General features: G+C 40.4%; 1 protein-coding gene across 1 annotated transcript in view; it reads right to left on the bottom strand.

Moving 5' to 3' along the window:
* The window catches only part of LOC145348388 (spindle assembly abnormal protein 6 homolog), a 56,509-nt gene extending 33,858 nt beyond the window's left edge, over positions 1-22,651 (bottom strand). Inside the window, exons 1-7 of the mRNA XM_080196601.1 lie at positions 22,587-22,651; positions 10,602-10,662; positions 8,686-8,765; positions 7,655-7,759; positions 6,412-6,583; positions 2,722-2,799; positions 350-469 (exon numbers count right to left, since the gene is read on the bottom strand). Of these exons, the coding sequence (XP_080052727.1) occupies positions 350-469; positions 2,722-2,799; positions 6,412-6,583; positions 7,655-7,759; positions 8,686-8,765; positions 10,602-10,662; positions 22,587-22,651 (681 nt within the window). The remainder of the gene's footprint in view (positions 1-349; positions 470-2,721; positions 2,800-6,411; positions 6,584-7,654; positions 7,760-8,685; positions 8,766-10,601; positions 10,663-22,586) is intronic.
* Positions 22,652-22,719: the final 68 nt, after the last annotated feature.

Here is a 22,719-nt window from a genome sequence, read left to right as displayed (position 1 = left end):
CTGGATAGTAATCAGATTCACGGGCGATTTGCATCCCGATGTCTGCATGGGTTTCCTCTGGGTGCTCTGGTTTCCTCCCACAGTTCAAAAGATGTGCTGGTTAGTTGCATTGGCCATGCTAAATTCTCCCTTAGCATACCCGAACAGGCGCTGAGTGTGGCGACTAGGGGATTTTCACAGTAACTTAATTGCAGTGTTAATGTAAGCCTACTTGTGACAATAAATAAACTTTAATCTTTCTGACCGTTATAGTGCTGATGGTTGTCCCTGTGATCATCAGAAATAACATACTTCCCTTGTCATCACACCAAAATGTTACCAACTCTTTTGGACCAAAAATCTGACTTGCCTGGTGTAATTTTTCTCTCTCAGTTGTTAGTTCTTGAGAATACTGGTCATTTATCGTTGCTGTTTGTGTTGTCCATTCAATTCGCAACTTATCTAACTCACTGCTCTTTTCTGACAATGCCTGGATAAAATTTCAAAAAGGATCAAGTTGCACTCAGTAATACATTAGAAGCATAATAGTTGCACATTCCACTTAAGTACACAGTTATCAGATCATAAAACTTTAAGCACTTGGAAAAAATTGCAATGTCTTTCCTGCATTCTCATGTTGTTATACCAGAACATCAACCAGAGTTTGCATTTAAATTATATGTAAGCTAATCTATAATGGGATGTATACAAATAATGCGAGAAAATAATACAAACAAAATTATTGATGAACATTAGCAGGTTGAAAAAAAAAATCTGCATCTGAACATTTTTATTGGACTTGCATTTCATAGAATCCAAGCAGACTGAAACTACAAGCACAACCAACAAGTAGATTGCATTTTCAATGTCCTTCTTTAAAGCTAAGCAGCTATATGGACAACAGTCCAGGTGCTTCCCCAGCTCAGAGGAAGAAAAAGAATGTAAAATCTATTATTATCAGGTCACTTTCACTTAACTTCTAGGGATCAGCTCAGAAGTTGGAGAGGAATCATGTAAGCATTTGCTTGCTCTCAGTCAAAATTACATTTGGCTTGGAGGGATTAAAAGTACAATTTCTGTAAATCTTTTGCATTCTATCAAAAAGTTACTCGAAACATGTCCTCATTATAGCTATCTTTTTGCCAATTAATGCCATTTGATTGCATTGTGATGGGAGATGTCATCGACAGTGCCATCAAGCAGCACTTACACAACAATAAACTGCTCACTGATGCCAAATTTGGGTTCCACCACCAGGGCCACTCAGTTCCTAGCATCATTACAAACTCAGTCCAAACATGGACAAAAGCACTGAGCTCAAGAGGAGAGGCAAGAGCGACTGCCTTTGGCATCAAGGCAGTATTTCAAGTGGGACATCAAGGACTGTCAAGATTGAAGTCAACTGGACTCAGAGAAAAGCTCATTGCTAGTTGGACTCCTATCTAACACAAAGGAAATCAATTTTAGAGGCCAATCATCTCAGTCCCTGGACAATGCTGTAGGAGTTCCTCAGGATCATGTTCGAGACCCAAACTTTTTCAGCTGCTTCACAAATGACATTATAAAGTCAGAAGTCGTTGTATGATTGCACAATATTCAGCACCATTTGCAACTCTTCAGATATTGAAACAGTCAGTGCCAATATGCACATGACTGGGCAACATTCAGGCTTGAGCTGACAATTGGCAAATAACACGTATGCTGGACAATGACCATCTCTAAGAAGAGAGAATCCAACATTATCCCCATGACATTCAAAGAGGCATTTCCATCACTGAATTCCCCATTATCAAAATCTTTGGTATTACCAGAAACTGAACTGGGCCAAACATTTAAATATTATAGCTATAAGAACAGGTAAGAGGCTGGGAATTCTACAGTGAGTAATTCATCTCCTGAGCCCCCAAAAGCCTGTCCACCACCTACAAGGCACAAGTCAGGAATCTGTTGGATTACTCACCACTTGCTTAAATTAGTATGACTCCAACAGCAGCCTGTTCAAATGGCACCACAATCACTAACTTAAAACATTCATTCTGGCCAGCACTGATGCAAAGTAGCATCAAAGATGCACTGCAGCAACTTGCCAGAGTTCCCTCAACTATCTAAATCTGAAACTTCTGCAATCTCAAAGGGAAAATTCAGCATTTTCACGGGAATTCCGCTACTTGCAAGTCCCCTCCATGCCACACACCATTCTGACTTGCAACAATCTCACTAATTCTTCACAGTCGATAGATCAATTCCCTCCCTAACAGCAATGTGTGCACCTGCACCAGGTGTACTGTACTGGTTCAAGAAGGTTCAATACCACCTTCTCAAGGGCAATTAGGGACAAACAACAAACGCTGGCCTTGCCAGCAATGCCTGCATCCTATGAAAGGGAAGAAAATCAGAAGAGGTCAGAAAAACAGAGAGGGGATCATAGAGCAATATACTCTAAAATAAACTCAGGGCAGTTACCATAAACGTGTCTATTTTAAAATCATACATGTGATTTTTACTTTTAGCTTACAATTCTGCAAAACTGAACTAATCAGAGTCTTCTAACATTCGAGAGACTTTTAAAAGTTGGGAATTGAAGAAAATTAAAGTAAACAGTTAATGCAAACATTAAACAAATCACGTAAAATACTTCCAAAATACAAAATTATATACAATATACATTAATAATTGTTAAGTGGAAATTTAGGGACATTCTGAAAACTTGACCACTAACTTATCGCTAAAAGTTCTGTGTACCTTTTGTGTGCAAGTTAATTGCCTGGTAAAGTCCTCCTTGATTTTTTTAAGCTGTTCTTCCAACATCAACTTTTCATCCTGCAGATATAGGAGCAGCTGTAAGCAAATTGGGACTTTGATATGCATAAAAACAATTACAGAGATTCCATTTGCTCTTTTTTTCTTTTCCCTTGACTCAAACATATCCTTCAAGCAAAAGTGTCCTGAAGGTAGAACTATTCTCTCTGATACCCCTGACATGCATAATATTTTAACAGAAATTAAGGACAATGGCTGCACAACAAAAGGGCTATTAAGTTTGACTGAATTTTTTCAAAGAGACCTAACAGACTGAATAATTTAAAACAATTTTTTAAATGCATTTTACACCACTAATCATTTTACATGCATTTAGAAAACAGAACAACAAAACAAGCATTAAACCTGCAGTTCTTTTAATAGGAGTCTAAAGCGAAGGCCAATGTATTGTTTTTCAGTTTTGTCAATAATATTACTGACATCTTCCGGGTAGAATTTGCAACAAAGCAAATCATATTTATATGAATCTGTAATTAAAGCTTAAACAGGTCAAAGACAAATATGTAGATCAGAGGAATGTTCAATGTATATTGTGCATGCTCATGAATAGGCCTAAGACTATCACTTTCAGACCCAAAAGGCTAAAAGTTTACCTCAAATTACCCTGGAAGGGAAAAGTACTTCAAAAAATTGAGAAACAAGTAAAGCTAGCTGTTTCACACTGTCACTATGCAGTGGCAACACAGGTAGTGTTTTCCATTATCAGAATGGTGCAGTCAAACCAAAATTCTGCCATAATGTGGTATATACCTTTCAGTGCCGGTGTGATATCAGGTATATGGTTCCAACAACTGGTAGATCAGGTCAAACAGGAAGTCCCTATGGCTGTTCATAATATTCAGGGTACTGATCATACTCAATCAACATATGCTTGCAAAACTCAGAATACACTTTCTAATGTTAGATGTAATTTTGCATGTGGGTAGCATTTGTAGAACAATCCCAAGTGTGCTAAGAATTATACTAACAACCAATTTAAAATCATCAATGGGTTTTGCAATGTAGCTCACTTGCACTTGCTAGGAGCTACATATATTCATAATGTGTAGTGGTCCATTTTGGCAGGTCCAATGGGATGAAGGAGTACAATATCAAGGGTAGGACTCTTAGCAGTGTGGAGGAGCAGAAGGACTTTGGGGTCCAGGTCCATAGGACTCCTAAATCTGCCTCGCGGGTGGAGGATGTGGTCAAGAAGGCATATGGTGTGCTAGCCTTCATTAACCGAGGGATTGAGTTTAGGAGTCGGGAGGTAATGCTGCAACTTTATAAGACCCTTGTCAGACCCCACTTGGAGTACTGTGCGCAGTTCTGGTCACCTCACTACAAGAAGGATGTGGAAGCTATTGAGAGAGTGCAGAGGAGATTTACAAGGATGTTGCCTGGATTGGGAGGCATGCCTTATGAAGATAGGTTGCGGGAGCTAGGTCTCTTCTCCCTGAAGAGACGAAGATTGAGAGGCGACCTGATAGAGGTTTATAAAACGTTGAGAGGTGTAGATAGGATGGATTCTCGGAGGCTATTTCCCAGGGCTGAAATGGTAGCTACGCGAGGACACGGGTTTAAGGTGCTGGGGATCAGGTACAGAGGGGATGTCAGGGGTATGTTTTTCACTCAGAGGGTGGTGGGTGAGTGGAATTGGCTGCTGTCAGTGGTGGTAGAGGTGAACTCGCTGGGGTCTTTTAAGAGAAGTCTAGATGAGTAGATGAGATTTAAAGGGATTGAAAGTTATAGATAGGCCTGGTAGGTATGGATATGATCGGCGCAACTTGTGGGCCAAAGGGCCTGTTTGTGTAGTGTTCTATATGTAAGGACCTGTCCTCTGCAAGCAAAAGGAATAAGTCCAGACATTGCTTCTGTTTACTCAAAAAAGGTACAAAGTAGACAATAGCTCCCTGATGCATTTGCCATGACCAGAGCCAACCTGCTAACCAATTAACACGTTTTCTCATGTGGTATAAATTTTTGCTCCGTTTGAAATTTGACATTCTTGTATCTGTCCTGATGCATGCAAGAGGAAACATTTCAATAGCATGCCTCTTTTTTCCCAGCAATTTTCTATTCTTCCTACAAAGTGGACAGGTTCACATTTTCCCACTTTATACTTCATCTACCAAATTTTTGCCCACTCATTTCACCTATATATATCCCTTTGCTAACTCTTGATGTGCTCCTCACATTTTACATTCTGCCTGTGCAGGTGTCACATTTGAAAGGAGAATAATGAGCAAGACACTATAGAAATATTTGCAACACTGAGCAGTAATAGAAATTACAAATCCAATTCAAATATAAATCTAAATAAAAATCCACTAAATTAAGTTACAAATTAAAGATCAAAATTCATAGATACATAGGGATTTTGTACTGGATTGACAATTGAGAGATCTGGATTAATACTCAAGATATTCAAATTCCTTAAGTTGAATTTGCATTTCAGCTTTTTAAAAAAATTATGAAAATGAATAAACAGTATCAGTAAATAAGAACATGAAGCTGTTGAACTGTTGTATAAAACCAGCTGGTTCTCCAGTGTCCTTTAGTGAATGAAACCTGCTGCCCTTGCCCATTTGTAATTCTAGTCCACCGTAAAATGGTACTTATCTGCCTGGCCTAACAAGCTACTCAGTTCTATCAACTATTACAAGAAAGTTTTCAGGACAATAAACACTGGCCTTGCCAATTGTACCTACATTCCAAGAATGAATAGGGACAAACAAGTAGGAAGCAAGTTCAGATCTGATTTCAATAAGCAATTTTTCATGCACTTTGTGATGAATACTTGGGCCGGAATTTTGCATCATTCAGTCGGCCACTGGCTGACCCGGAGACACATGGAATCACATGGAATCACATGAAAAAATGTCAGGCATGCTTCCAGATGTCACTGCGCAATATTTCAGTCAGCAGGTGCACGTGAGAGTCAGAAGCACACCCGCCGACAATCGAGCAGGCAATCTAGCCCAATAAGGGGTCAATTGAACACAATTTTACTTGGCCCTATGCTTTTATGGTTAGCGAGCAGACAAACTGGTCAGGCAGCTTTTACATTTTAGCTTCAACCTCAGTCCAGAGGATGAGGAATGAACTGTCCGGGCTGAAGTGTCTGGGGACTGAGGTTTGTGTTTGAGTGTTCTGCCTAGACACTCGCGTCTTTGCATAGTTTATCCAACACAATTTATTTTTTAAACAGGTTGGCAGCTCCCCCAGACAGCTTCACAGCAGCTGTCCCTCTGATGGAGCACATTGGAAGAGCCAGCCCTTGTCTCAACACTATTCTCACCCAGCCCAGGTAGGCGAGCCTTTCCCAGCATGCGTTTCACATTGGCTGCCTGTTAATTAGCCAGCCAGCATGAAATTGTGTCTTGGTGCAGACCACAGCCAGAAACACGATTTAAGCCCGCATTCAGGCCCAGCTAGTGAGCTGGCAAACACATGAAAAATTCAGGCCACAGAAAAGTTATCCAGTAGTGGAGGCAAATATTCTGTAATTAATTGACAAAGCAATTAGATGCTGTGATGAAGTAACATGGAAGAATTAATTAATATGTCCAGATGTTTATTCTTACCTTTGCAAAAACATATATTTCTGCAGTGTGAGCATATACAACTTACCTTTATACATTTTAAACAGCTAGCTAAGTATTTCTTCATTTCCACATCTGTTCCATGTAGTAATTTTAAAGAAAGGTGATTCAAATGTTTGAAAGGATTGGTCTCCACAACATTTAGATAGGCAGGTGTACAGTCAAATAGTGGTGCTGAAGAAACTAACTGCAGCAAGAACCTGGAAGACATGTAGGTTACAATTACATAAATTTAATACATAAAAAAGGATAAATAATAAAATCTCATTATCTCATTCCAAAATATATTTCAGTAACGCCAAATTGTTAACTATGCTTAGAAAGAAAATGATTAAAAAACTTCTCACACATCAAATAAAGAGATCTGAAGACAGACTTAGTTGAGATACCTGTACGAATGCATTAGGGCAATAACTTGTTGGTGCTAACAATAGGGTTGGCTCAAGACCCTTGAAAACCAAGGGACTGCTAATAGACATATGTGTACATTCATCCATGTTTTTTAGCCTTCTCTTAAAGTTTGGACATAATGGACTTATTTAAAAACGTTACAGACTTGCTGGGAATTGAAATTGGTTTGAATTCTATTCATTGCTGCTAACCTCTCCATTGGATGCTTTGAAACTACTAATAATTATTTACTGCTCAACTCTGGCTGACAGTGTAGCATACATTGGAAGAACATTGTCCCTCCTTTTTCCATAGTAAAAAAAATCAAGTTTCACCTCCAATTCTTCTGTAAGCACAATCAGGGATATCCGACACAAAAGCAAAACTTCTCTGATAAAACTTTATTGATCTGAAGCATTGACTCTGTTCCTTACCAGCTGACAGCTAGATATTTCCAAAATGTTTGTGTTTTTATTTCAAAAATAGCGGAATGCACAGAAATCTCTATTTTATATGTTATTACTACAAGAAGAGGGTTTACTCCCTTTCCCATTTGCTTATTTAAGATGCTGTTACTTTGCTGCCTCTCATGTGTTGACTATATATATTTATGTTGTGGTTCTTTATTATATTTATTCTTAATGTAATGCTTTTTTTTTCATGTCCTGTTTGATTGATAAATTCTATCTTTCACCTCAACACACATTTTAAAAATTTGCATTTATTCATTGTATTACTTGTATTACCTTCCAGACCAATTCTGGTTTTAAATAAGATTATATTTTAAATTAATCTTCTATTTTTCAAAAAAAACAAAACCTTGCATTTACATAATTTACAGAATGTAACCAAAATATTTCATGTTTCAGATCACTACTCACCTTGGAAACTCTTTGCTCTCCTCTTGGATGCACTGCTGTAGAAGGTCTATGAACTTTTGTGGGAATGCAGAAAAATCTATTAGGAGCCCCTGCTGATGCTTTAAGCTATAAGTGGAGAGATCAAAAATCAAATTACTGCAGATTACATTTAACAGCTAGCTCAAAGATTAAGTCATAAATCTTGAACATAAAAGATGAAGCATGAATCTGCCGTTTCCTACAATCACATGACCTAAATCAGTCCATCTTGCTGACCCGAAATCTACAGATGCATTTCATCAAATAAATACTGTTCAAGTTCTCTTCACAATTAGAAGAACTGAGTTGAAGATATTTTTCTTTGCTGGAAAAATATAGAAAAGTATCACCCACTACTTTTGCTGAGTTTGAAGTAGACTTCACATTTCTGCATTTTAACGTTACTGGAAAGCAATGCTAACATGTTTCATAGACATATCACTGGCAACTTTCCATGACATTTGGCACACATCATAAAACAAAGAGCTGACATCAATGTTATGTTGATTGAGTTACAGTCAAACATTGAGGTGTTAATACAAATGCCATGACAAACATCAGTCAACTTTGAAAACATTAAGTAAATAGATTGGAAAAAAAACACTTACAGCAGCACTAATAACTGTATATTACAAATTCCCGTGTTGTAAAACAATGTGAGACCAAAAAACATTAAACAATTGTGGCTGTTTTAGGAGAAAATGAATTATGAGCATGTCTAAGAATAACATCCTCTGCACCAAATAGCAAATTAATTTATCGAAATAGCAACACAGAAGCAAAAAGGCTTTATAGAGTCTCAGTAGCCCTCTCTGACTTTGTGCTATAACTAACAGCAACTATTATTTCTATTTGGTGTCTGAACAAATGTGAATGTGCTCCCTCATAGGTCAGTGTAATTTGTGCAAATGCTTTTCTTGACATTTGACTACAGTCAAGCTGAAAAACATTCTCTTAAAATGCCCTATATCAAGATATAAATACAGTAAATATGCAAGTAAACCATTGCTTACCTCTGAAAATCTTCTTCCGTTATTATCAAGTTATAAAGAAAAAACGGATCTATATCATCTGTTAACCGGACTACCAAATCCTGCAATTAGAAAACTAATTTGCCGAAGTTGTTTCACTGCAGTGGTAATGCTACAATTTACATTTTAAACTAGCAAAAATTATTTACAAAGTTAATTCCATAGTATAAATCTGACCACACACATCCACTTTTGCAATTACCAGAGAAGTCCTATACCCACAAGTACTCAAAAGACTGAAGCCATTTTTTTAATTCTCCGTTCCCTATTTAAGATTCCATTCCTTTCCCTGGCAACAGTTTGAAATTAAGCCAGTCAGTTCACAATCTGGCTGTCACTTTCAACTTTGTGTTGAGCTTCCAACCTCATATACACGCCACCATTAGGATCTGCCTATTTCCACCTCCGTAATATCACTCAACTTCAGCCCTGTCTCAGGTCATCTGCCATCCAAAATTGATTATTCTAATGCACTCCTTGCTGGTCTCCCACATTCTATCCTCTGTAAACGTGAAGTCATGTAAAACTCTGTTGCCAGCATATTAGCTCAACAAGTTTGTCCCTCTATCATTCCCTGTGCTCACTGACATCCATTAACTTCTGGCCAAGCAGTATCTTGATTTTTAAATTGTCATCCCTGTTTTGAAATCTCTTCATGTACCACACCCCACCGCCCCCCTCCCCAGCCAATCACTGCAAGCTCACCTAGCCCCACAACCCTCCAAGTTCAACCATGGGCATCATTGCATTCTTACTTGGTGACTCCAGATCAGAAAACACCTTTGGTGTCTGATTGCCCTTCGCTACTGATCTACAGCTCCTGGCAGATTCTCTCTCTCTGCTTGTCTCAAAATTGTTCCCAGGCTTCAAATGACTTTATCTGTGAAAAAAAAACCACACAGATATATAAACTGCCCTGCAATGTCCCTGATCAAAATTTAAACTAGTTATCTTCAATTCCCAAACCTTCCCTTTATTCTGGGAAACCTTATGAATAATTTATCCCCTTATAGAGCCAGCTATCAACATCTTATCTCCACCAAAAAAACTCAGATTACGCATTATTTAGTGCTTTCCCACGTGCAACTCTGACCTGATCAATAAACATAGAAATGCAATTTCTCTGGATTTGTTTACCAGTTTTTCAACCAGGAGTTTTCATTTAGCTTGCACTTAAAAATGTCAATCCCCAAATTATAAGATTCCTAAATCATATGAATAATGAAATTACATACTCAACACTCTCTCTCTCAACTTCCTCCTTTATGATACTCCTTAAAAATACCCATTTTTGGTGTCATACATTGTGCTTCATAGAAACATTATAAAACATTGGATAATTCATTTTGTCAAAGGTACTATATAAATATAAGTTGTAGCTGGTAAATGACAATCTTTAAATCTATTAGGAAACTTAAAGCCTAGACTGCAAACATCTCCAGGGTAGTGCCAATCTGCCTGGGCCAATGGGTTATTTAAATTTATAGTTACACTTCCTATAAAAGCAGCTTTTAAAAATAATAAGTTTTCAAAACCTTAGCCTCTTATCAGTCCAATACTTCGTGCACATCTGTCACCCTCTGGTACCTCACCCAAGTGTTACCCAAAAAAGTGATGAAAGGCAGGGTTGTGGGTGTCAGATGGAGACAAAAATTTGACTTAGCTGTGTTGCCCTCCTCTAGAAAAAACTTAATAACAATTACTATCAAGACTCAAACATGAATATTGGTGATGGCTTTCCTACCAAGGAATCTATACCAGATAGCAAATTTTGGAGCTAATATGCTTAGATGACAAATTTCAGTAATTGAGGATACTTCACTGACCTGAAGTATACTTTAAGACATAACACTCAACAGGACCAATTTTCCCTTTCAAAAGATGAAACACATACTGACCTTTTTGTAAACAGGATTAGATGCACAACGTAGCTCAATGGTTATTCGAATAGTTGTTCTCCTGCAGATAGATACATTTTAAAAGTGTAATCAAATGCAAAAAAAACTCCCTTTTGGGAAAAATTGAGTCTTTTTGAGATCAACATACCTCAAACATTACAAGCCTGGTGACAGAAGTTTAAAACTAATTTCATAACAGACTTAGTAACCTGAAGTACTTGAAGTAGGCAAGCAATTGTACAGCAGGAGACTGCTGATGATTTAACATCCTCATTTCTGGAACCTGGACTGATACAGCCAATGCTCTACTGCAGGAATTTCAAAGATAAGAGAGACAGGCCACATCAGGCCTGCGCAAGGTCACCATGTGGCCCACCAAACATTTATAAAATAACAATTAATTTTGTGAGTACAAAGTGACAAAGCAGCATCTGCGCCTGTACTATAACTAACTGTGGAGGTGTGCATGCATCTTTTAAGCAAGGCCATCAGTTTCTCTGTCTTGGGTGCACTCCTTATATTAAGTTGACCTTTCTCTATACCCTAGCTATGACTGTAACACTACATTCTGCACCCTCTCCTTTCCTTCTCTGTGTATGGTATGTTTTGTCTGTACAGCATGCAAGAAACAATACTTTTCACTGTATACTAATTCATGTGACAATAATAAATCAAAAAACTAATTAGAAATCAATAAATGCATTTGTGCATATGTAGATTGTTTATTCGTACTTGAAATATAGATATATTATTTGTAATATAAAAATATATTTAACCATGTCTATGAAGGGAAAAGTAGGTAAAGAAGGCCATGCATTTTTGATCAAATGAAAATATTCATACTTTTTCACTGAAGTAGACTGCCTTTACGCTTAATTGGTTTGCAAACAGTATGTTACCAAAGAAAACATTGAGACACCACAAAACACACCATGTTGATGCATATGACAAGCATGCAGCCAAACTACAAGGCGGCAAGTTGGCAGAGTTAAAACGATCATTGAGAAAGCAACAACGTGCGTTTACAAATGTGCGTACTACAAGTGATGGTGCATTAAAAGCAAGTTTTGTAATTGTTTAGGGAAGTTGCAGGTTCTTCAAAGTCACATTTTGAGGGAGATTTCATAAAAATATGCATGATGAAAGATGGAAATGTCATATAAGTAACCATGTTTTCAAAATATTAATCTTTTGAGAAACATGGTTGCTGACAGAATTTGTAAATCATCAGAAAATTTGACAAATCAACTCCAGGGTAAACTTTTACAGCCTTTTCAATAGCAATTGATGAAAGCACAGTCGCATGTGATAGCAGTTAGCTGTGTTTATTCACAGTACCAATAAAGTCTGAATGTGATGGAGGAATTTGTAGAGTTAGTGCTGATGAATCATACTACCAAGGAGGACAATATTTTTAATAATTTAAAACCAGCATTTGATAAATTAGATTAGATCAGTGGATTGGAGTAGGGTAGTGAGAATTGCAACTGGTGAAGCATGAACTGTGGTGGGCAGAAAGGCTGGAGTAGCTGCAAGGTTAAAACAAACAATCCTGAATGACAATCCAAATGATGAATTCTATGCATTTCATTGCATTCTGCATCACGAAGCACTTTGTGCTAAAGACTTAGGTATGGAGCATGTAATGACTGTGTTATAAAAAGTTAATTTTATATAAGTTGGTGCTCTCAAACACTGACAATTCAATCAGCTAATTCATAAAGTTGAGTATCACTGTGGGTTTCCTTCCTATGCTGAGGTACGTTGGTTGAGCTGTGGGACGGTGTTAAAGTGCTTCTTAGAGATCAAAGATTTATGAACAAGAATAAATCCATGACTGAACTATAGAACACCAAATGGCTGGTAGACCTTGCCTTGTTACATAAGAACATAAGAAATAGGAGCAGGAGTAGGCCATCCAGCCCTTCGAGCCTGCCCCGCCATTCAATAAGATCATGGCTGATCTGTCGTGGCTCAGTTCCACATTCCCGCCCTCTCCCCATAACCCTTAATCCCCTCTCTTATCAAAAACCCATCAACCCGCTTCTTAAAAATATTTAGCGAGGTAGCCTCCACCACTTCAACGGGCAGAGAATTCCAGAGATTCACCACCCTTTGAGTGAAGAAGTTCCTCCTCAACTCCATTCTAAACCGCACCCCCTTTATCTTGAGGCTGTGCCCCCTAGTCCTACTATTCTTTCTGAGCGGGAAGAGTCTCTCCACCTCTATCCTATCCATCCCATTCATCACCTTATACGTCTCAATGAGATCTCCCCTCATTCTTCTAAACTCTAACGAGTACAAGCCTAGTTTATTCAGCCTCTCCTCATAGCTCAACCCCCTCAACTCCGGTATCAGCCTAGTAAACCTCCTCTACACTCCCTCCAAGGCCAAAATATCCTTGCGTAAGTACGGCGCCCAAAACTGCACACAGTACTCCAACTGCGGCCTCACCAATGCCCTATACAGCTGCAGCAAGACCTCCCTACTTTTATATTCAATCCCCCTCGCTATGAAGGCCAGCATCCCATTCGCCTTCCTGACCACCTGCTGCACCTGCAAGCTGGGTTTTTGCGACTCATGCACAAGGACCCCAAGGTCCCTCTGCACCGTCGCCTGCTGCAGTTTTTCGCCACGTAAGTAATAATCCTTCCTACCATTATTCCTACCAAAGTGGACCACCTCGCACTTGCCAACAATAAATTCCATTTGCCATTTCCTGGCCCATTCACCCAGCCTATCTAGATCCTTCTGTAGACTCTCCACACCCTCCGCACAATTTGCCGTTCCACCAATCTTGGTGTCATCAGTAAATTTCGACACCCTACACTCGGTTCCCTCCTCCAGATCATCTATATAAATGGTAAATAGCTGAGGCCCCAGCACCAACCCCTGGGGCACTCCACTAGTCACCATCCGCCAATCCGAATAGCACCCATTGACCCCCACTCTCTGCCTCCTATTTGACAACCAATCCTCTATCCACGCTAACACCCTACCCCCAACTCCATGTCCCCTGACCTTCTGCAATAACCTCTTGTGAGGTACCTTGTCAAACGCCTTCTGAAAATCAAGAAAGACCACATCCACCGGCTCTCCTCTATCCACCGCCCTAGACACATCCTCATAGAACTCTAGTAAATTTGTCAGACACGACTTCCCTTTAATGAAACCGTGCTGCGTCTGCTCTATCAAGCAATTCCTCTCAAGATGCCTCGCTATTTCCTCCTTGATGACGGATTCTAATATTTTACCTACAACAGACGTTAAACTAACTGGCCTATAATTCCCTGCCTTTTGCCTGGCACCCTTCTTAAACAACGGCGTAACATTAGCCGCTTTCCAATCTTCCGGCACTTCCCCGGAATCCAGCGACGTCTGGAAAATAACCACCAAGGCATCCACTATCACCTCCGCCATTTCTTTCAGAACCCTCGGATGCATTCCATCCGGTCCTGGCGACTTGTCCACAATCAGCCCCTCCAGTCTGTCGAGCACCGCCTCTCTCGTAACAGTAATGTCATTAAGACCCTCCAGTCCTACCACCTTTCCATCTCTAACACCCATTGTTAGTTGACATTATTGGACATCTTAATATCCTGAACACAAGAATGCTGAGATATAACTCAGTTCTATGACAGTGTTCAAGCCTTTGAAAATTAACTAATTACTTAGGACAAACAGTTGTCACTTTACAAAATGACACATTTTCCTGCATTGAAGTCTCTGCTTGAGAGTAGTGATTCATCATATAGTCAGAATTTTAACAGAAATGTAGAAAAGATTGCCGAACTGAGAAGAAAATTTGAGGAAAGAGTTTCAGACTTCAGAAGTCACGAGCATGAGCAGTTATTCAGCATCCCATTTTCTATTCCTGTGGAAAACACTAGTGAACAACAAACAAAACTCATTGATCTTCATTAAGACACCAAACAGTCCGCAACAGTGAAAATCCAGGAGTTTTATGGTAATTAAGGGGAGAATTCAAATGAAATTGTATACGTCAAAAATGCGATCAATTTTTGGCACAACATATTTATGCAAACAACTTTTTTCACTAGTATGTAGTAATAAATCCAACTGTGTTCTAATTTGACTGACAAACATTTGAATATTGTTCTAAAAATAGCTTCCACTCAATCCAAACATTGAAAAATTGGCGATAGAAAAACAAAGTCAGGCGGAGTGAGGTCAACTTAATAGTTAATATGTTCCATCTGTTGTCTATTTTTTCTTTCTTTGATAGTTAAACATTTCATTAATTTTATTTGCTTTTCAACAGCTACTGTAATGCATATACTTGGCTTATTAAAGTTCTTATAACTGGAATATCTGGGTTTCATTGCATACATCCTTAAGCATATTTATTTCATAAAACAATATTGATCGGGACCCCAATAACTTTCATAGGAAAAATGTGGCCCTTTGGATCATTTGAATTCGATACTCCTAATCTACTGGATGGGTATGGACAAGCAGCAGAAACCTCCCCGTATCTTAAAACAGTTGATCAAACTATTCTCCTCAAAAACCTCCCCAACTCCATGAGGCTGCCATTGCATGGTTTAATTTGTAACTATATGATTGTTGCTAATGCTTCTCCAAAACTGGTTTCTCTGTCCTTTCCCACAGTGTCACCTTTGCAGTCTTCTTTGCAATCTACATTCTCTCTTTATCTATCTGTAACCCCTTAACAAAGCTGTGAATCTTGGGATTGGCTTTAAGGCGATAGCTTTAAATAATAGTGAGGGAGGTGAGTGGAATCCATGGCAACTGCATGAATTTATAGTGAGTACAATGGCTTCAATCTTCCTAATGTTTAACTGGAAAAAAATGTGGCTTCTCCAAGACTGGATGTCAGGTAAAATGTTTTACATCTCAGAGAGTTGCTGAGGTAAATCTGGGTTTCACGGTATATACATGGCAGCTGACCCAATATCCTTTGGTGATTTCGCCAAGGGGCAGATGAGGAAGCTATAGATAAAGAAGAGAGAGTTAAGGATACACAGTTCAGGAACTCTAGAGGCAACAGTGTTGAGATGCAGAACCAAGAAAGAGCATGCAACTGAGCTGGTCCAGGGAGGAGAGACACTAGTAAAGGTTGGTGTTAGAATCCATTTGAAAAGCTGCAGAAAAATCGCAGGCCATGAGACAGAATGCTCCACTGTTAGGGGGGATGTCTTTGGCAATTTTGACCTGGGATATGTTGGTGCTGCAGCAAACAAATTTGGAAGGCAAAAATATTTTCAAGGTCTTTGGAAAAGAAAAATGGCTATAGGTTGCAAGGATTGAGGGGTTGAGTGCATGTCTTTTTGAAAAGGGAGCAATGGCAGCAGATTTGAAAAGGATAGCAATATGAATTCTACCCACCAGATTATGTAACAGAATAATATGTAATGAAGTGCACTGCTTCAATAGTCTGAGCTTCTTTAATATCTTTTCTTAAATTTTCTTTCTTTCCACGATTCCCCCCACCCGAAATTGGCCTTACATCCCTGGCCAAGATAAAGTATGTGTGTTGTAAAAAAATTCACATACAAGCATACACACATGTAGACTTCCAGTAGAGTTAATTGTATAGCAATAAACAGCATTGTTCCCAACCCATAGAATTCCGATGAAGGAGACCATTCAGCCAACTGAATCTGCACTGACTCCTTGAAAGAGCATCTTACCAGGTCCAAAGCCTTGCCCTATTCCCGCAAACACGTCCAATTACCATGACTAATTCATCTAACCTACAGACCTTTGGGCTGTAGGAGAAACATAGTAAGAAGTCTCACAACATGAGGTTAAAGTCCAACAGTTTTATGTTAGTAAACGCCACAAGCTTTCGGAACGCTGTTCCTTCGAACAGACGAAGGAACAGCATTCTCAAAGCTTATGGTGTTTACTATCAAAATAAACCTGTTGGATTTTAACCTGATGTTGTGAGACTTCTTACTGTGTTTGTCCAACGCTGGCATCTCCACATCATCTCTACTGTGGGAGGAATCCAGAGCACGGAGGAAACCCATGCGGATAAGGGGAGAATGTGCAAACTCCATACAGACAGCCACCCAAGACTGGAATTGAACCAGGGTCCCTGGTGCAGTGCTAACCACTGTGCCAAAATGCCACTCCAGGCAACATATTGGATGGAGATATTTCTCAAAATTTCACCTCAGACATCAAGGACATATGCATTTTTAATTTTCATTTTCTTTCCTTTCAAAATCTCAGCACGGAGCAGTGTCACATGAAGACGACCTCCTGCCAATATTGCTCCTTAAACAATTCGCTAGCAAATGTTTACACTAAACAACACAATTAGTTCTACTTGTCCTATCCATTGGCTTGCTTACAGAGCAAACTACAACGCCTATAACAAGGACATGACTCACAAATCTTCCCCCAGTGTTTAATGGTACACCAAAAGCTGGAAAGATACCACTAAGTACAGCCAAGTAATTGATCCATTCAGATGATCCAGCAAATCTGGCTCACCAGTGGTAAGATTGAGATTTTGATTTTTCATACAAGATGACATTTTTTACAATCAAAGGTCAGTATAGACCACTACCATTTACAGCACAGCTGTGAACATCAGGAAACTATACGGTCTGGATTTATGATCAAAAGAATGAAAATGATCACAAACCAGCATCCTAAAATCAAAACCATCAACACAACATTTCCGCATTCAAAGTATGTCTTTCTTAGCCAAATCATACTGCCTTAAGCTTATTAATCTTATTTGCCAATTTCACCATCATATCCCTTGCAACTTCCTTCATGCTGTTACTTTAATATTTAAAGATTTAAGACAGAGATGAGGAGGAATTTCTTCTGAGGATAGTAAACCTGTGGAATTCTTTACCACAGAGGTTTGTAGAGGTTGGGTCATTAAGTATGTTCAAGGCTGAGGTGAACAGATATTTAATCAGTAAGGGAATTGAGAGTTATGGAGAGGCAGAAAAGTGGAGTTAAGGATTATCATAGCAGTGCAATCATGATCTCATTGAATGGTAGAGCAGACTCAATGGACCAAATGGTCTACTTTTGCTCCTATGTTTTGTGGCCTTATAGTATATGAAAATTTAGACAACAGACTGCTATATTCAAGTCATTGGCACAGACGGAACAGAACTGAATTCCAATCAGACTCTCTAGGACACATCTACGTTCCTCCAACCACTCTTCAGAAACTCTTACTTCCCATTTCCATTTCTCTTACCAGTTTTTAATCCAATTTTTTGCCCTCACCCTTAATTTCATATCCTTAACCTTGTCTAATAGCCCCCATATGGCACCTTGCCAAAGATTTGTGAACGTCCATGTACACCACCTCCACTGCATTTCCCCCAACTGCCTTATCTGTCACTTCTTCAAGGAGCTCAGTCAGGTTGAACTTGAACTGAGTTACTTCATAATTTTAGAAAATTTGCTGTCAATAATCCTCTATCACCCCATTTCTGATAATATTGTTGCACATAACGTGACATTCTTTTTTAAATTCATGGCAAATTTGTCATGTTATAATAACGTCCTTCAGCCTGTTATAGAAAGCATTCTAGCGCAAGATATTTTTATGCAGTTGTTGAGATGCTGGTATTTAAATTTGGTTGCCTCAAGGAAAAATCCCCCTCAGCTGTCTTGTCTCTTTGCTGGTTTTTTTTTCTACATGGCAGATACAAGTTGTTTCACTGCCAAGCTTACCCAAAAGTCCAGCGCAGAGGACTCACGCTTTCTTGCTGTTATGACATTGTTTTGTTCGGGAAAATTCCACCCCACAAAAAGAACCGAACCATCAACCTTGACATTCAGTTGTATTTCTAAATCTGAATTTTGCATCATCAATATCCAGGGACCACCATGGACCAGAAATTCAAATAGACCAACAACATAAATGTTATAATTACTGGAGCAGGCCAAACAAGTGAGTGACTCACCAAATTTTCATCATTATCCAAAAGACGACCTGGATGAGTAAAGCCGCAACAAGTCTCAAGAAGCTTGACACTAAAGACAACACAGTCCATTTCCTCCCAAACACAGGGCAGCACAGTGGTTAGCACTGGTGCCTCACAGCACCAAGGACCTGGGTCTGATTCCCAGCTTTTTTGATTTGATTAATTATTGTCACATGTATTACTATACAGTGAAAAGTATTTTTTCTTGCACACTATCCAAACAAAGCAGACTGTACATAGGGAAGGAAAGGGTGCTAGGGTGTAGTGAAAGATCAAGAGATTGAATTAAAGTGTTGTTAGAGAGTTTGAAAGAGTTAGAATAAAGTTTTAGAAGGAAAGAACGAGAGTAAAAGATAGAATTAGGTTTGCTGGGTACAGCTTGCAAGATGTCACCACACTCCAGCACCATCATTGTCTGTGCGGAGTCTGCACATCCTCTCTGTCTGTGTGGGTTGCCTCCAGGTGCCCCCATTTCCTCCCAGTCCAAAAGACATGCTGGTTAGGTGCAATGGCCATGCTAAATTCTCCCTCAGTGTACCCAAAGAGACGCCAGCCCGAGTGTGGCAATTATGGGATTTCTACAGTAACTACATTTCAGTGTTAATGTAAGACTACTTGTGGCACTAACTAAATAAACATTAAAGATTTAATTCCAGGCTTGGGTGACTGCCTATGCGGAGTTTGCACGATCTCTCCAAGTCTGCATGGGTCCTTCAGTTTCCTCCCACACTCTAAAGATGTGCGGTTACGTTGATTGGCCATTGTAAAACTGATAAATTAATGTCAGGGGGTTTAGCAGGGTAAACATGTGGTGTTACAGAGATATGGCCTGGGTGAGATTATTGCTGGTGCAGACTCGATGGTCCAAATTGGGCTCTTTTCTACACTGTAGGGATTATACAAAACCCAGGCTGTACTCATTTTAAAGTACAGTAAGAAGTCTGACAACACCAGGTTTAAGTCCAACGAATTTATTTGATAGTAAACTCACAAGCTTTCAGGGTTTGTCCCTTCGTCAAGAGAACGGAGAGTTCTGGCCTCAGACAGAGCATATAACAGCACCGACTGTTTACAGATTACTGATTAGAATGCGAGTCTTTACAACTAACCTGCTATTCAAATCTTAAAGATGCCGATAACGTGAGTGGGAAGAGTATTAAGCACAGGTTAAAGAGATGTGTATTGTCTCCAGACAGTACAGTAAGTGAGATTTTGCAAACCCAGGCAAGTCATGGGGGTTACAGATAGTGCGACATGAACCCAAGATCCCTATTGAGACCGTCCTCACGTGTGCAGAACTTGGCTATCAGTCTCTGCTCAGCGACTCTGCGCTGTCGTGTGTCATGAAGGCTGCCTTGGAGAACGCTGACTCGAAGGTCAGAGGTCGAATATCCGTGACTGCTGAAGTGTTTGCCAACAGGAAGGGAAAAGTCTTGCCTGGTGATTGTCAAGCGATGTTCATTCATCCGTTGTCATAGCGTCTGCATGCTTTGGGATATTCTTTCCATCATCATACTGAACAGAACGGATTACTGCAAAGAAGTGTACCAACAACTAAACAATGAGGAACACTACAGTTACCCGCAGATCCGATCAAAGAACACACTTGTCAACTCAACACTCTGATCAAGACCTTTGATCCAGACTTTCAGAGAACCGTCCGTGCTCTCATCCCACGTACTCCCCACATTGGAGATCTCTACCGCCTCCCAAAGATACACAAGGCAAACACACCCGGCCATCCCATCATATCAGGCAATGGGACCCTGTGCGAGAACCTCTCCAGCTATGTCGAGGGCATCCTGAAACCCAGTGTACAAAGAACCTCCAGCTTTTGTCGCGACACTACGGAATTCCTACGGAAACTCAGCACACATGGAGCAGTTGAGCGAGGGACACTCCTTGTCACAATGGATGTCTCGGCGCTCTATACCAACATCCCCCACGACGATGGCATTGCTGCAACTGCCTCAGTACTCAACACCAACAACTGCCAGATTCCAGATGCAATTTTACAACTCATCCGCTTTATCCTGGATCACAATGTCTTCACCTTCAACAACCAGTTTTTCATCCAGACACACGGAACAGCCATGGGGACCAAATTCGCACCTCAATATGCCAACATCTTCATACACAGGTTTGAACAAGACTTCTTCACCTTCAGGACCTTCAACCAATGCTATACACTAGATACATCGATGACATTTTCTTCCTTTGGACTCACGGTGAACAATCACTGAAACAACTATGATAATATCAACAAGTTCCACCCCACCATCAGACTCACCATGGACTATTCTCCAGGATCGGTTGCATTCTTGGACACACGCATCTCCATCAAGGACGGTCACCTCAGCACTTCACTGTACTGCAAGCCCACAGACAACCTCACAATGCTCCACTTCTCCAGCTTCCACCCTAAACACATTAAAGAAGCCATCCCCTATGGACAAGCCCTCCATATACACAGGATCTGCTCAGATGAGGAGGATCGTGACAGACACTGAAAGATGCCCTCATAAGAACAGGATATGGCACTCGATTCATCGATCGACAGTTCCGATGCACCACAGCGAAAAACCGCACCAACCTCCTCAGGAGAGGAACATGGGACATGGCGGACAGAGTACCCTTCATCGTCCAGTACTTCCCCGGAGCGGAGAAGCTACGACATCTTCTCTGGAGTCTTCAACATATCATTGATGAAGACGAACATCTCACTAGGGCCATCCCCACACCCCCACTTCTTGCTTTCAGACAACTGCACAACCTCAAACAGGCCATTGTTTGCAGCAAACTACCCAGCCTTCAGGAGAACAGTGACCACAACACCACACAACCCTGCCACAGCAACCTCTGCAAGACATGCCGGATCATCAACATGGATAACATCATCACGTGAGAATACCATCGACCAGGTACACGGTACATACTCTTGCAACTCGGCCAACGTTGTCTACCTAATACGCTGCAGGAAAGGATATCCCAAAGCATGATACATTGGGGAGACCATGCAGACGCTACGACAACAGATGAATGAACATCGCTCGACAATCACCAGGCAAGACTGTTCCCTTCCTGTTGGCAAACACTTCAGCGGTCACAGACATTCGGCCTCTGACCTTCAGGTAAGCGTTCTCCAAAGCAGCCTTCATGACACATGACAGCGCAGAGTCGCTGAGCGGAGACTGATAGCCAGGTTCTGTACACACGAGGACGGTCTCAACCAGGATCTTGGGTTCATGTTGCACTATCTGTAACCCCCATGACTTGCCTGGGTTTGCAAAACCTCACTTACTGTACTGTCTGGAGACAATACACATCTCTTTAACCTGTGCTTAGTGCTCTTTCCACTCACATTGCCGGCACCTTTAAGATTTGAATAGCAGGTTAGTTGTAAAGACTCGCATTCTAATCAGTAATCTGTAAACAGTCAGTGCTGTTATATGCTCTGCCTGAGGCCAGAACTCTCCATTCACCTGATGAAGGGACAAACCCCAAAAGCTTGTGAGTTTACTATCAAATAAATCGGTTAGACTTAAACCTGGTGTTGTCAGACTTCTGTGTTTACCCCAGTCCAACACTGGCATCTCCACCTCATTTTAAAGCACGGTAAGAAATCTCACCATACCAAGTCCTACAGGTTTATTTCGTAGCACAAGCTTTCAGAGTACTGCCCTTTCAGCAGGTGAGTCGCCTGATGAAGGAGCAGGGCTCCAAAAGCTTGTGCTACCAAATAAACCTGTTAGACTTTAAACTGGTGTTAGACTTCTTGCTGTGCTCATCCCAGTCCAACGTCGGCACCTCGACTGCATTTTAAAGATGAGATACGCGAAATAACAGGTGACATGTAAGAACTAAATATATTGCAGCGACGGACAGAACCCCCAGGCGATGTAGGATATTTAAAGAGACATTTAAAACGCTCCATTAAACCTTATCGAATAATCTGGGATGCAGAATTTAAAAAAAACCCAGCAGATAACCGATGTGCAAGCCACTCCACCCCATTAAAGAGTGGCCATTTCACCTCTCTTCGCAGTCTTTACATCTCGCCAGGACCCGCACGGTCTCACTGAAGAGCTGCTGGCTCATGGCGGATTCCTCCACATTCAAAACTTGGCGCGTCGGCCTCGCGCACGGCCGTTGGCACTGGGGGGCGG

Source organism: Carcharhinus amblyrhynchos, chromosome 9 (genome assembly GCF_965287045.1).
Source record: "Carcharhinus amblyrhynchos chromosome 9, sCarAmb.v2.hapA, whole genome shotgun sequence".
NCBI classification, from domain to species: domain Eukaryota; kingdom Metazoa; phylum Chordata; class Chondrichthyes; order Carcharhiniformes; family Carcharhinidae; genus Carcharhinus; species Carcharhinus amblyrhynchos.
Note: the sequence above shows the minus strand (reverse complement) of the source record. Positions and strands in the feature narration are given on the sequence as shown.